This window comes from Protopterus annectens, chromosome 5.part1 (assembly GCF_019279795.1).
Source record: "Protopterus annectens isolate FY-2018-M chromosome 5.part1, PAN1.0, whole genome shotgun sequence".
Taxonomy (NCBI): domain Eukaryota; kingdom Metazoa; phylum Chordata; order Ceratodontiformes; family Protopteridae; genus Protopterus; species Protopterus annectens.
In genome coordinates, this window is record NC_056736.1 from 566,667,690 (window position 1) to 566,683,473 (window position 15,784).

Below are 15,784 nucleotides of genomic sequence, written 5' to 3' on the forward strand. Positions count from 1 at the left end.
TGTACGAATCAGAAGAGACCCTGGTTTCAAAAGATTCTGGAAGGCTAGAAGAGCATTTTGGACTGCCAACATTTCCTTCAAGTTGATGTGCCAGAGAAGATGCTTCTTTGTCCAAGAGCCCTGCTGGCAAATGTCTAGAAAATGAGCTCCCCAAGCATAATCCGAAGCGTCCGTGGTTATGATCTGAGAAGGTTGAGGCAGATGAAAGGGATTCCCTTCGTTCAAAGCACAAGCCCTGGACCACCAAAGGAGCTCCTTTTGGAGGCAGGGAATCAGTGGAATCATTGTGTCCAGACTGTGGTAATGCTGAGACCATACACTCTTTAGGTACCATTGAAGTTTTCTCATATGAAGCCTTGCATTTGGAATCAACAGGATGCAAGAAGCCATGTAGCCCAAAGCCTGCAGGAATTTCCTTGCAGTGAGCTGAGGTAAAGTTGCCAAGGTTTTGAAAATTGAAGCCAGCTTTAATTGTTTTTTCTGGAGTGAGGAAGGCCATCTGTAAACTTGTTTAGAAGAGCTCCCAAAAAGATCATCTGTTGAGAAGGAATCAAATGTGACTTTTTTGTGTTCACTGAGAATCCCAGTATTAGGAGAAGACGTTGAACAAAATGCAGATGTTGAAGTAAAAGGTCTTTGCTGTCTGCCTGAATAAGGCGGTCGTCCATATAGGGGTAAATTTGAATCCCCTGGAGTCTGCAATAAGCTACTACTGGAGCCAGGCACTTGGTAAAAACTCTGGGTGCAGTAGATAAGCCAAAGGGCAGTACAGAGAATTGAAAGTGCCTCGAGCCTGCCTTGAATCTGAGGTATTTTCTGCATTCTTGCCTGATGGGAATGTGTAAGTAGGCCTAATTTAAGTCCAATGTCACCATCCAAGCATCATGGGAGAGCATTGGAAGTTGTTGTTGTAGAGTAAGCATCTTGAATTTTGGTATTTCCAGAAAGGTGTTTAATACTGAGAGGTCCAGAATAGGTCTCAATGAGCTTTGTTTTCTTGGGACCAGAAATAGTAGAGTAAAAACCTTTTCCCCTCTCTGAAAGTGGAACAGGTTCTATGGCTCTCATGGCCAATAGAGTGTCCACTTGATTTAAGGCCTCTGACCATTGATGTTTTGGCAGATCGGGCCATCCGATAGACCTTGGCAGAGAATGAAAGTGGAATTTGTAACCTCTTAAAATCACATCTAACACCCATTTGTCTTGGGTTATATGAGTCCAATTTTGGTAGAAAAGAGACAGTTTTCCTCCGAGAGGGGCTTCCAGGCAAGGAGGTCCTGTAGCCCAACTGAGAGAGTCATTGAGCTTGCTTCCTTTGTGACTGAGATCTGTCTTCTCCCCTTCTAGGTGATGAAGCAGTCCATTGTCTGGACCTATAAGAGGCCTGAGCCCGACCTCTGGAGCGTCTATATCTTCCCCTTTGAGGCCTGTCAGACGTGGGAAAGGACCAATTCTTGGAGGGCCAATTTCTAGTAAATCTAGGAGGCTGCACTTGTAAGAAATCTTTATCAGTCTGCATAGATTTTGCTTTATCCTCCATCTTCTTAATAACCTCTTCAGCTTTAGATCCAAACAAAACATCATGCTGAACCGGAGCATCTAATAATTTAGCCTTAACTTGTTCAGGTAAATTCTGCTCACGAAGCCAAGCATGTCTCCTGATAACAGTACCAGAGGCTGCGGCCCTACAAGAAGCCTCCAAGGCATCAAAACCACAATGTAAACCATGTTTGCTAACTTGTTCAGTTGCATGTAATACATCCTGTAATTCCTTGTCCTCTGCACATGCAGAAAAGGTAGAACGTTTTTGTTTTAATACAGACAAAAGAAATTTCTGGTACTTAAACATATGGAATTGACAATTTAAAGCTCTAATGGAAAGAGTAGCAGAAGTATACACCTTTTTGCCCCATCTGTCCAAAGCACGAGAATCCTTTTCAGAAGGAATAGAATTTTTAGCAGAAGCGGCCTTAGCACCCTTGGGACCCTGAGAAATAGTTTCAGGATCTGCACAGGGGTTCTTGAACAAAAATTGATGGGGAACAGGAACTCTGTAAAATTTATCAGGCTTAGAAGAGCAGGAGGGAAAGAATCTTGATTCAGGCTAGCTTCAGAAAAAGCATCATCCACAATATCAAGAACAGGAGGAATAGCCAAAGGCCTGTGTTGTGGGAGAAGGAAATCCCTAAGCCTCTTCTTGGAAGCAGAGTATTCCTGACCTTCCCAATGGAAATGCTCTCTCATTTCATGCAAAGTTTCCCCAAAGGAAAAATCCTCAGGGGGAGAAGCAGAGGGAATGGAGTCCTCTGCATCAGAATCCTCATAAGGAGGGAAGGAATAATCCTGTCCAGAGGAAGAGACTGAAGAAACAGAAGCCTGATCAGAGGAATCATAAGGAGAATCCTGTCTAGGCCTTTTTTCCAGGGGGGGTGAGAACCCCTAATCATAGTAAGCAAATCTTCAGCCATCCTTAATTGCTTCTGTGTCTTGGGAGCTGTATCCGAAGAAGCTTGAGTAGAAACCCTTGGCTTTACTGGAGTCTTTGACTTTGCCTTTGTCTTTGTAGTAATAGTGATATGAGAGGGCCTGAAAACCCCATTCAGAAGCCGGTACCTGCACAGCGGTTCCGGACCCATCTGAAGGAGCAAAGTCCGAAGGTCCTGCAGCAGTAAGAATACTGGGCCTAGATGGCTCCCCATGGGAGTCCGTGTCGGCCATCGGTTCCGAAGGGGCTGATGACAGGGGCTGCAAAAGCGCCTCACTGACGACCGCCGAACCCGAAGCTGGCTCCGGCTGCACGCTATCTTGTTTGGACCTCGGAGGCCTATCCTTGTCCTTGCGTCTTTTATGAATTCTGGATGCCGGTAAAGTATCTGAAGACATTTTGTAATTAAACCGTCTGCCAAAATAATTCAAGGCCCAATCGTACCGACGCTTAATAGTACGAGAGTTAAACCTGGCGCAAAACCGACAACAAGAAACGTCGTGGTCAGGGCCCAAGCAAGGAAGACAGTAAGAGTGGAAATCTTTATGAGGTATTTGTTTCCCACACGATATACAATTATTAACTTTTTCTGACATCGGAGGAGCAAGAAAAAAGTTTCCCCAACGGGGTACTTAGCTTGAGAAGAGAAGACGACGACTTCGGACCGATGACAAGCAAAAAGCGTTGTTCAGGAATCCGCCAACCAAAAACTTGCAAGCTGCTTTCCACCGCACGGCAAGAAAGACTGGAGAATATGGCGTCGGCTGTCAGCTTTATACCTCTGCGTTCTGACGTCAGGGTACTTGTTGGTACAGCCGACGCCGGACCCAGACTTTGGAATTCTGGCCGACCTCGGGCTGCCTGCCGGCAGGAACACCCTACAGTTATGACTGCAACAGTGAAACACGAAGAACATCTGTGTCTTTACACATTGTTAAAATAAAAATGAGAAGTTATGTACCTACCATAACGTTCCATGTTAGTTGTCTTCTCTCGCCTTCTTTCTTGCTTGATGGGTTCAGATCCGATCCTCGGCTCCGACTCGGCACTTTGCTAAGCTCGAGAGTCACTTTTACCAGCTCGAGGCAGCCCCATATCCCATGATGCAAGGCGGTAAGTACCCAGATCTCATTTGGTACCTATAGGCAATAACACCTAGCACAAAAAACTTCCCAGAAGGAAAGAAAGGCAAAAAGCGTAAAAGATGGGCTATAAGGAAGACCAGACAACTAGCTGGTCTTAAGAAGCAATCTTCCATATAGGAAGAAAAAAGGTCTGTCCAGGCCAGGGGGCAGGAGGGAGGGTCGCAAGAAAGAAGGCGAGAGAAGACAACTAACATGGAACATTATGGTAGGTACATAACTTCTCAATGTTAAGTTGTCAATCTCGCCTTCATTCTTGCTTGATGGGACCGCGTCCCTAGCACCTCTATCCTGGGTGGCTCAATGGAACAGACTCTTGAGAACTGTAGAGCCAAAAAGTACAGTTGTGTACACCTACCATAAATGTAGATGTTCGAGTGTCTTCACTGTTGCAGTCATAACTGTAGGGTGCTCCTGCCGGCAGGCAGCCCAAGGTCGGCCAGAATCCCAAAGTCTGGGTCCGGCGTCGGCTGTACAAGCTAGTACCCTGACGTCAGTACGCTTTGGTACATAGCCCTCAGCCGACGCCATCTTCTCCAGCCTTTCTTGCCCTAGATGTCAGAAGTCCCCAACAAAACAAAAATGAATCCAACAAGGAAACACAAATACACCACAAAAAGGAAAAGGGAGAAAAAGAGGATAGGAGGGAGAGGGCCGACTGCAACAGTGAAGACACTCGAACATCTACATTTATGGTAGGTGTACACAACTGTACTATGTTCTTCGTGTTTCACTGTTGCAGTCATAACTGTAGGGTGGAATCCCAAAGCAGTGTAAAAGGAGAGGAGGCTTTAGATAGAAGAAGGGGAGGCAAGAATACCCTGCAAGACAGCAGATGCAAAGCCTGCCCTGGTCTTAGAAAACAGGGGAGATTGTAGTGCTTGGAAAAGTATGCACAGAACTCCAAGTGGCAGCTTCCAAGATATCCTTGGTAGGGACTCCTCTGAGGAAAGCTGTAGAAGTGGCAGCTGCTCTAGTAGAATGACTTCTAATGGTACCTGGAAACTGTTTCCCATGATGAGTGTAACAAAATCTGATTCCATAAGCAATCCATTTGGAAATAGTTTGTTTAGAAATAGGTTTTCCAAGAGAACTGGAGGCAAAAGAAACAAACAATTGATTAGACTTTCTGAACTCTTTAGTCTTGTCCAGGTAAAATCGTAACTGTCTGTGCACATCTAATGAATGCAAAATCCTTTCCCCTTTATTTTGAGGATTTGGAAAGAAAGTAAGAAGGTGAATTGTCTGATTTAAAGCCACTTTTGAAATCACCTTAGGCATGAAAGTAGGATGGGTCCTCAAGGATACTCTGTCCTGATGGAAAATAAGGTATGGTTCCACAGCCATGAGAGCTTGCAACTCTGAGACCCTTCTGGCAGAGGTCAATGCTAATAAAAGAACAGTCTTCCAGGATAAAAACTTAATATCTGAAGATGCAGCAGGCTCAAAAGGAGGCAAAGTAAGTTTTTCTAAAACATAATTAAGATCCCAGGCAGGGACAGGAGGGGTCCTGGGAGGCCGCAAATTTTTAGCCCCTCTCAAGAATTGCTTCACCAAAGGATGAGAAAAAAACAGGAGGATCAGAACTGAAATGCGCAGAAATAGCAGAAGCATGAATCTTAATGGAAGAAAAGGAAAGTCCTTTAGATAAAAGTTCCGAAAGGTAAAGCAAAATAGAAGAGAGATCAGGTGCCAGAGGATCCGAGCCTCGATCCTGCATCCAAATACAAAACCTCTTCCATTTAGAGGCATAGGATTTCCTAGTGCTAGGCCGTCTAGCTTCCAAAAGAACATCCAAAACTTGTTTGGGAAGACTAGAGGAAATCAAATTCCTTTGAAGAGCCAAGCTGCCAGGCAAAGGGTCTTGAGGTTGGAATGTAGTAACTGACCCTGATGCTGGGACAAAAGCGAAGGGATCAGAGGGAGAATCCAAGGAGGCCCCAAGAACAGGTGCTTTAAAGTTGGATACCAAAACTTTCGAGGCCAATTTGGAGCAATCAAGATGAGGAACTTGGGCTTGTCCTGTTTTATCTTCAGTAATACCCGAGGTAGTAGAGGAAGAGGAGGGAAGGCATATGCTGAAAGGCTTCTCCAGCTGAAGGACAGGGCATCCACTCTCCAAGCTGTTTTGTGGAAGGACCTGGTGCAAAAGCGAGGCAGCTGATGACTGAGATGGGATGCAAACAGATCTATCTGGGGACATCCCCAAACTGCAGTAATCCTGTTGAAAAAGTTGGTGTCTAGCATCCATTCGTGAGGATCTGAAATGTTTCTGCTCAGGCTGTCTGCTAAGAGATTCTGTTTCCCTGGAATGAATTGAGCCTGGAGATGTAGATTCAAATTTAGAGCTGTGTCCCATAAAGCCATAGCTAGTCTGCAAAGGGGGTACGAATGAGAACCCCCCTGCTTGTTGATGTACCACATGACCGTGGTGTTGTCTGTGTGAATTAGCAGGGGCCCTGGTTGCAAAAGGTTCTTGAAGGCTAGAAGGGCATTTTGAACTGCCAACATTTCCTTCAGATTGATGTGCCAGTGAAGATGGTCCTTTGTCCAGGTTCCCTGCTGGCAATTGTCTAGAAAGTGTGCTCCCCAAGCATAATCCGAGGCGTCCGTGGTTAGGATTTGAGTAGGTTCAGGAAGACGAAAAGGCTTTCCTTCGTTATAAAGTGCATACCCTGGACCACCAGAGGAACTCCCTCTGAAGGCAGGGGATCAGAGGAATCAGAATATCCAGATCGTGGTAATGCGGTGACCATACACTTTTCAGATACCATTGAAGCTTTCTTATGTGAAGCCTTGCGTTTGGAATCAACAGAATGCAGGAAGCCATGTAGCCCAGAGCCTGCAGGAATTTCCTTGCAGTGAGCTGAGATAGAGTTGCTAAGGTGCTGAAAGTAGAAGCCAGCTGAGTTTGTTTTTCTGGAGTGAGGAAGGCCCTTTGTAAGGTTGTATTTAAGAGGGCTCCCAAGAATACCATTTGTTGAGAAGGGATCAAATGTGACTTTTTTGTGTTCACTGAGAATCCCAGTAGGAGGAGAAGGCGTTGAACAAAGTCCAGATGTTGAAGCAGAAGATCTTTGCTGTCTGCCTGAATAAGGCAGTCGTCCAAATAGGGGAAATCTGGATCCCCTGAAGTCTGCAGTAAGCCACTACTGGTGCCAGGCACTTGGTAAAGACTCTGGGCAGTAGATAAACCAAAGGGCAGTACAGGGAATTGAAAGTGCCTCGAACCTGCCTTGAACCTGAGGAATTTCCTGCGTTCTTGCCTGATGGGAATATGTAAATAGGCTTCCTTTAAGTCCAATGTCACCATCCAGGCGTCCTGAGAGCATTGGAATTAGTTGCTGCAGAGTAAGCATCTTGAATTTTGGAATTTCCAAAAGGTGTTTAACACAGAAAGGTCCAGAATAGGTCTCCATGAGTTTTGTTTTCTGGGAACCAGAAACAGTCTTGAATAAAAACCTTTTCCCATCTCCGAGGAGTGGAACAGGCTCTATGGCTCTCATGGCCAGAAGAGCATCCACTTGAGTTAAGGCCTCTGACCATTGATGTTTTGGCAGATCTGGCCAACCGTGAGCCTTTGGCAAAGTGTGAAAGTGGAATTTGTAACCTTTAAAATCACGTCCAATACCCATCTGTCCTGGGTAATATGAGTCCAATTTCTGTAAAAAGAGACAGTTTTCCTCCAGAGGCATCCAGGTGAAGGGTCCTGTAGCCCAACCGAGAGAGTCATTGAGCTTGCTTTCTTTGAGATTGGGATCTGTCTTCTCCCTTCTAGGTGAAGAAGCAGTCCATTGTCTAGATCTGTAAGAGGCCTGACCTTGACCACGACCTCTGGGCGCCTATATCTTCCCTTTGAGGCCTGTCAGTGGGAAAGGACCAATTTTAGAGGGCCATTTCCTGGAAAATCTAGGAGGCTGAACTTGCAAGAAATCTTTTACAGTCTGCATAGACTTTGCCTTTTCTTCCATCTTTTAATAACTTCCTCAGCCTTGGATCCAAAAATAACATCATGGAACAGGGCATCTAATAACTTAGCCTTAACCTGTTCAGGTAAACTTTGTTCACGGCCAGGCATGTCTCCTGATAACAGTACCAGAGGCTGCAGCCCTGCAAGAAGCATCCAAAGCATCAAAACCACAATGTAAACTATGCTTGTTCACTTGTTCAGTAGCATGCAAGACATCCTGAAGTTCCTTATCCTCTGCACAAGCAGGAAGGGAAGCAAGCTTTTGCTTTAAAACAGACAAAAGAAATTGCTGATACTTAAACATATTAAACTGGCAATTTAAAGCCCTTACAGACAGGGTAGCAGAAGTATATACCTTTTTCCCCACCTGTCTAAAGCACGAGAATCCTTCTCAGAGGAATAGGATTTTTAGAAGTAGCAACCTTAGCAGCCTTAGAGCCCTGAGAAATAGTTTCAGGATCCATGAAGGGTTTTAAATAAAATAAATGAGAGTCAGGAACCCTATAAAATCCATCAGGCTTAGAAGGAGCAGGAGGCATGGAATCAGGATTCAAATTAGCCTCAGAAAAAGCATCATCTACAATGTCCAAAACAGGAGGGATAGCTAAAGGCCTATGCTGAGAAAGAAGAAATTCCCTAAGCCTCTTCTTGGAAGCAGAATACTCCTGTCCTTCCCAATGAAAATGTTCCCTCATCTCATGCAAGGTTTCCCCAAAGAGAAATCCTCAGGCGGAGAGGCCGAGGGTAGAGAGTCCTCAGCATCCGAATCCTCATAAGGAGGAAAGGAATAGTCCTGATCTGAGGAAGAAACAGAAGATACAGAAGCCTGGTCAGAGGAATCCAGAGTAACATCCTGTCGGCCTTTTCTCAGGAGGGGTGAGAACCCCTAATCATTGTAAGCAAATCTTCAGCCATCTTTAATAATTGCTTTTGTGTCTTGGGAGTGGATTCAGAAGCAGCTTGAGCAGGAACTTTAGACTTAACAGGAGTCTTTGTCTTTGCCTTTGAAATAGTGATGTGAGTAGGCCTAAAACCCCTCAGAAGCGGTACCTGCACAGCGGTTCCGGACCCATCTGAAGGAGCAACGTCCAAGGTCCTGCAGCAGTTAAAATAGTGGGCCTTGATGGCTCCCCATGGGAGTCCGTACGCCATCGGTTCAGAAGTGGCGGACGACAGGGGCTGCAAAAGCGCCTCACTGACGATAGCCGAACCGGACACTGGCTCCAGCTGCAACGAGTCCTGTTTGGACCTCGGAGGCCTGTCTTTGTCTTTGCGCTTCTTTTGAACTCCCCTAGTGTCCGTCCACATTCTATAATTGAAGCGTCTGCCAAAATAATTTAAAGCCCAATCGTACCTGCGCTTGATAGTACGAGAGTTGAACCTGGCACAGAACCGACAACAAGAAACGTCGTGGTCAGGGCCTAAGCAAGGTAGACAGTAAGAGTGGAAATCTTTATGAGGTATTTGTTTCCCACGCTATACAATTATTAACTTTTTCTGACATCGGAGGAACAAGAAAAGATTCCCCAACGGGTACTTATCTTTGAGAAGAGAAGTAAGAACTTGGACCGACAACAACAAAATACGCTGTTCGAAAATCGCCAACCAATGACTTGCGAGCTGCTTTCCACCGCACGGCAAGAAAGACTGGAGAAGATGGCGTCGGCTGAGGGCTATGTACCAAAGCGTACTGACGTCAGGGTACTAGCTTGTACAGCCGGCCGACCCAGACTTTGGGATTCTGGCCGACCTCGGGCTGCCTGCCGGCAGGAACACCCTACAGTTATGACTGCAACAGTGAAACACGAAGAACATCTGGCTCTATCCCTGGAGGCCAAATCCAATTTGTAATGAGAAACAAAGGTATGAGGAGTGGCCCAAGTGGCTGCTGCACAAATAGTGTCTAATGGAAGTCTAGCCTGAAAAGCTGTGGAAGTGGCTAAGCTTCTGGTTGAATGCGCTTTTGGTTTTGAGCACAACTGTTTTCCCCTGAGCTGATAGATTTCGGAGATGGTGGAAGAAAGCCATCTAGATAAGGTCACTTTGGAGACAGGAAGGCCTTTCTTATTTTCAGCATAAGAAAGAAAGAGCTGATCGGATTTCCTGAATTGTTTTGTTCTGTCCAAATAATATCTGAGTTGGCGGTGAACATCAAGATAATGTAATTTTTGTTCCGATCTGAGTAATTAGGGAAAAATACAGGGAGGTCAATAGATTGGTTCAAATTATTTTTCGAGGCCACATTAGGCAAAAAGGTTGGATTAGTTCTCAAGGATACCCTGTCTTTGTGGAAGACCAAATAAGGGGGACGAACAGAGAGAGCATGAAGTTCAGACACTCTCTTTGCCGAGGTAATAGCAACAAGGAAGTGTGTTTTCCATGAAAGAAACTTCAGGGAACATGAAACAGCTGGCTCAAAGGGAGGAAGAATTAAGGATGTCAGCACTAGATTTAGGTCCCATTGAGGAGGAGGACTCCTGACTGGAGGTTTAAGGAGACAAATTCCTTTTAGAAAGGCTCTACAAAGCCTGTGGGACATAATGTTGTGATCTGCAAACCCGACATGAAAGTTTGAGATAGCAGCCAACTGAACTTTGACCGTGGAAGATGAAGAGCCCGAGTGAAAAATTTCCGCTAAGAAATCCAAAACTGCATGAACAGGGGCAGTAAAGGGATCTATATTTTTAGCTTTTGCCCAACAAGAGAAGCGTTTCCACTTGCTGGTATAAATCCTTCTAGTAGAGGATTTAAGGGAAGCCACTATGATATCCCTAACAGGATTAAAGATCATAGGAAGCCTGGCTAAGGAAGGAAGTGGAGCAACCAAGCTGTGAGGTTGAGAGAAGGAATAGACCGATGCAGCTGACCCGATTGGTGAATCAGAAGGTCTGGCACTGGGTCCAGATGCCACGGCTGCACCAATAGGTGACAATGGAGGAACGGAAACCAAATTTGTCGAGGCCAATAGGGAGCAATGAGAATCATTTTGGCTCTCAAAACGGTGGCTTTCTGGAGTACTTGTGGAATCAATGGAAAAGGAGGAAAGGCATAAAGAAGTCCCTGGGGCCAATCCTGGGTTAGAGCGTCTCTGGGGGGATGGCCTGGCAGTGGGGAGAGAGAAAAGAAGTCTGGGCATTTGCTGTTTTGGGGAGTAGCAAAAGATCGCAACATGGGCCCCATTCTAGAAAAATCTCCTCCACTATAGATTGTTTGAGAGACCACTCGTGAGGCATGAGAATAGCTCTGCTCAATCTGTCCGCTAGAATGTTGGTTTTCCCAGGGATATGCGTTGCTACCAGAAACCGATGAGAGGAGATCGCCCATTGCCAAAGTCTGAGAGCTTCTCGACACAAGGGTAGGACTTGGTTCCACCCTGTTTGTTGATATACCATACTACAGACATGTTGTCTGTGTGAACTGCAATTGTTCCCAAGGGAAGAAAGTCATTGAGGGCTTGCAGCGTTAAAGGGACTGCTCTCATCTCTAGGACATTTATGTGCCGGTGGTATTGGACCGGTTGCCACGTCCCATGAACCATCCTGCCCTGATAATGACCCCCACCCGATCAGGAGGCGTCTGTAGTGACTGTGGCTACGGGCCGGGATACAAAGGTCTGCCTTGATGAATCTGGGGAGAAGAAATCCACCATGATAGATGATTCTTGCAAATTTGTGTCACCAGGATTTGGTGGCATGGGAAGTTGTTGGTAAGACCACTGGGTGAACAACATCCATTGAAGAAGGCATGTAGAAGCGGGCCAAGGAAGAAGGGTAATGGCCGCAGCCATGAGGCCCAACACCTTCAGAACCATTCTGGCTTGCACCTTTTGCCGGCAAGGATGATCCGCGTGACTTTGGATATCTGAGATTCTTTGGTCTGTGAGGGTTGCTGACATCCGAACAGTGTTTAAGTTTGCCTATGAAAGTAATAGACTGGCAGGGCAATAAGGAGGATTTTTCGTAGTTGATCGAAATTCCTAATTGAGTGCAGAGATTTAGGGTGTAATCCCTGGCTTGGAGAAGTTGATGCCTGGTGGTGGCTGAAAGAAGCCAGTCGTCGAGATACGGAAACACCTGGAATCCTTGACGTCTCAGGTGAGCCGTGACCACTGCCATACATTTAGTGAACACTCTGGGGGCTGTAGTGAGACCAAAGGGCAGGGCTCTGAATTGAAAATGACTGGACCCCAGCTGAAAGCGGAGAAACCTTCTGGAGCGTCTGTGAATTTTTATGTGATAGTACGCGTCCTGAAGGTCTACTGAGCACATCCAGTTGTCCTTGTCTAGGAAGGGCAAAATTGATTGAAGTGTGACCATTCGAAATCTTGTCTTTCTCACAGACTTGTTGAGTCTGCTGAGATCCAGTATTGGTCTCCAGTCTCCCGTCTTTTTGGGGACCAAAAAGAATCTTGAGTAGATTCTGGGCTCTGAATGGTCTGTTGTAACTGGCTGAATGGCCCTTTTTTGTAGAAGCTTTGATACTTCTAACTTTGCATTTTCCCTTAGACCGGGTGGCACATCTGGAAGGGAATTTTTGTGAGTGAAAATACTTTCCTCGAAAGGAATCTTGTAACCCTCGGATATGATCGACTGTACCCATCTGTCTTGAGAGAGGGAACGCCAGGCTTCTGGGTACAGCGATAGTCTTCCCCCGACTGCCTCCGAGGATGGACAGCTGGGTAACATCTCAGGGATGCTGGAAGGGCTTGTCAGAGAGAGGCTCTCTGCTTCCCTGGTTTTGTGGACCCCCTCTGCCTCTAGAGCGGCGTCTGTTATTACCCCCTCTGCCTCTAGGAGTAAACTGACCACGTGCGTCTGGCGTGACTCCCTGGGATTTACGGAACCACATTTTTCCGCCCTTCTGACCTTTGGGGTAAGGTCTAGAGGGGTGAAAACGGACCCCTACGGCAGAAATAGTCTTGCCGTCCTGCTCACACCTGGTCAATGTATCCTTCACTTGAGGGCCAAACAATGCTGACCCAAAGGGAGAATTCGTGAAGGACGCCTTAAAGGGATCTGCAAAATTACAGAGCCGCATCCAGGATTGACGTCTGAGCCACTCCTGTACCCCCGGCTCTACTGCTCCATCTGCTGCATACGAGATCAGTCGCATGGAGGAGATGCTATAGAATTAAGGATTCCTAGCTGAGAAGCAAACTTTTCTTGAGCCCCTGCAGCCGTAGGATCCTGCACTACTTCACCTAGTTCTTTAAGGATGTCCCTTTCGAGTCTGGTCAAGTGCCATAAATAGTTCAGCGCCCGCATGGCAAAGGTCCCTGCGGAGAACATCCGCTCACCATACCTATCCATGGTCCTAGAATCCTTATTAGGAGGATGGACTGGCACGGAAGGATCTGCAAGTTCCTTCTTAGTGGCGGCCGCCACCACCATGGCATCAACAGGGACACCTTTGTAAGGAATTGCTTTTCAGAAGGGGCTGTAATAAATTTAGACGGCCTCCTAGGAACTGGCTCTACAGAATCAGGAGCAGCCCAAGCCTTCGAGCAATAACCTCCATAAGGGGTCGAAGGTGGAGACACCCAGGAGGTGGAGGGTCGAGATCCAAACGCCTCTAGGTATACCAACTCATCCTCGAGGGATTTATGGAGGGCCAGTTTCCTCTGTTTTAGGAGTTCTAGGATGTCTGAAAAGGAGACATCCTCAGAGGGGATCTTGGGGATCCCTCCGACTCATCTAAGTCGGTACCTGAAGTGGTAGACTCAGGGAGTCCAGGTGTTTCCTCTTACAAGTCCTCTTGCGCAGAGGATCTCCTGACTGGTCAGGAGAATCCTCGGAAGAGGGTTCTTCCCAGTGGGGAAACCTGAGGCGGTGGATCTCTAGGTCCGGGAGCAAGAGAGATGGAAGAGATATCGACAGGCACTGTAGAGGGAGGAGCTTAGGAATAGACTGCTGACTGAGCCCAGTGGCCAGCACACTCTTCATCACCTCAAGGCCCTCCCAGGGAGATCCGAGAGAACCCGTTCAAGAAACTGGGACTCCGGCCCACTGAAAGGGAAGGCTCGAGGCAGATGTCGGAGCCGAGCTCACCAAGGCCGAAGCTCCAAGGGAAGAGTGGGGTGGGACAAGGGTCCGATGCCACTCACCCCCACGGAGGAGACCAGGGAAGCCCGACCACCGAATCCCTCCAAGGAAGGTCTCGAGGAGGAGATAAGAGTAGATGCTGAAGGTGCAGAAGGAGGGGGTATCTGCCCCTCAGCCATAGCCGTAACTATTCCGTGACTCCAGCTCCAAACTCTGTTGTAGAGTCGAAGGAGGAACTTGAAGGGGGTGTGGACTAATAGTCGTCTGTTGAGACGGACTATGAAGCATCTGGGCCAGTGCCTGTGATTTTAATAATCTGCTTACCACCCTCTCTAAATCATGGTCAGATAACCTGGATGACCTAGATGATCAGCTCCGATGGCTCCATTCCGAAAGAAGAGGTGAGGCGGAGCTGACAGAATCGGTTCCAAAGAGGGGGAGCTGGACCTCTTTCTCGAAGGAACCATCGGAGCCGACAAACCCACTGATCCAGTCGGAGCAGATAACTTTTCGGCTCAGAGAGAAGATCTAGATGCATCGGCTCCAGCGAGCCGATGCAGGCATCGAATAGCGGTGTCGGAGCCGGTCGGCGCCGACACCAAAGCCTGGGCCACATGGTGGTCGGAGCCAGTACTCGGAACAGACACCAAAGTGACCAAAGTATCGGCACGATAGCCATCGGTGCCAAGATTTAGCCAAGGTCGGATGCTCAGCCGAGCCAAGGCAGGCTTTGGTAGAAGCCTGGGCCTTAGTCTTGGAAGGCTTTCCGGCCGATTTGGCCGGGGAGCCCTCCAGTTTAAGGAGTCCCCTTAAAATGAGCTAGTTTCTCCTTTCCTGCAGGACTCTGGCTAAAAGAGTGACATATTGCACAGGAGTCCTGCAGGTGGAGAGGTCCCAGGCAGTATAAACAAGAAGTGTGACAGTCTGTCAGAGACATCTTCTGACAGCACGAGTCACACTTCTTAAAGCCTGAGACCCTCTGCTCTTTGGACATAGTGGAAACAGAAACAGTACACACACAGTCCCAATCAAACAATTAAAATTAAAGTATAATCATCAAAAAATAGAAGTTATGTTCTTACCATAACGTTCCATGTTAGTTGTCTTCTTCTCGCCTTCTTTCTTGCTGGATGGGTTCGGAGCCAACCTCGGCTCCGACTCGGCCACTCTAAAAGCTCGAGAGTTGGTTCCACCGGCTCGAGGCTGCCCCTATATCCCACAATGCTAGGCGTGAATTACCTCAGATCTCATTTGTGAACTAGGCCCAGCTAATAATACAACCAGGAAAACTGGAAAAGTCCACCTCTATAAACAAGGGGAAGAGAAAGGGTGACCTAAGCCTGATCTAGGAAAATATGCACAGCAGAGCATATACCTACTGCAAAGAGGTGGTAGAAAGAGAGGTCACAATCAAACTCCTCTAGGTCTGTCCAGGCCAGGGGGAAGGAGGGTGGGACGCAAGAAAGAAAGCGAGAAGAAGACAACTAACATGGAACGTTATGGTAAGAACATAACTTCTATATGTTAAGTTGTCTATCTCGCCTTCATTCTTGCTGGATGGGACCGCGTCCCTAGCACCTTGTCCCGGGTGGCCTAACGGAACAGACTCTTGAGAACAGTGGAACCAAAGTTAGCTCTATGTCTAGAAGCTAAATCCAATTTATAATGAGAAATGAAAGTGTGAGGAGTAGCCCAAGTAGCCGCTGCACAAATGGTGTCAATAGGCAGTCTGTCTTGGAAGGCTATAGAAGTAGCCAAAGCTCTGGTGGAATGGGCTTTAGGTTTGTTAGGCAGCTTTTGGTGTCTAATTTCATAAACAAGGGAAATCAGAGATGTTAGCCATCTAGATAATGATACCTTTGAAACTGAAAGTCCCTTTCTGCCTTCTGCATAAGAGACAAACAGCTGGTCAGATTTTCTGAATTGTTTGGTTCTATCCAAATAGTACCTTAACTGACGGTGAACATCTAGCCAATGCAATTTTTGTCCAGACCTATTAGAATATTCTGGAAAAAACACAGGTAGGTCAATGCTTTGATTTAGGTTAGACGCCGAGGCTATCTTAGGTAAAAAGGATGGGTTGGTTAAGTCTAGCCAATGGGACTATGCTGTTCTGAAACTTCTAGCTGAAGTAATAGCTACCAGA

The 15,784-nt window shown here is 46.8% G+C and overlaps 1 protein-coding gene across 1 annotated transcript in view; it reads left to right on the top strand.

The window, feature by feature from the left end:
* XPO4 (exportin 4) overlaps positions 1 to 15,784 on the top strand; it is a 1,500,264-nt gene that overhangs the window by 1,088,470 nt on the left and 396,010 nt on the right. The window contains exon 18 of the mRNA XM_044073186.1: positions 4,550 to 4,582. Within this exon, the coding sequence (XP_043929121.1) occupies positions 4,550 to 4,582 (33 nt within the window). The remainder of the gene's footprint in view (positions 1 to 4,549; positions 4,583 to 15,784) is intronic.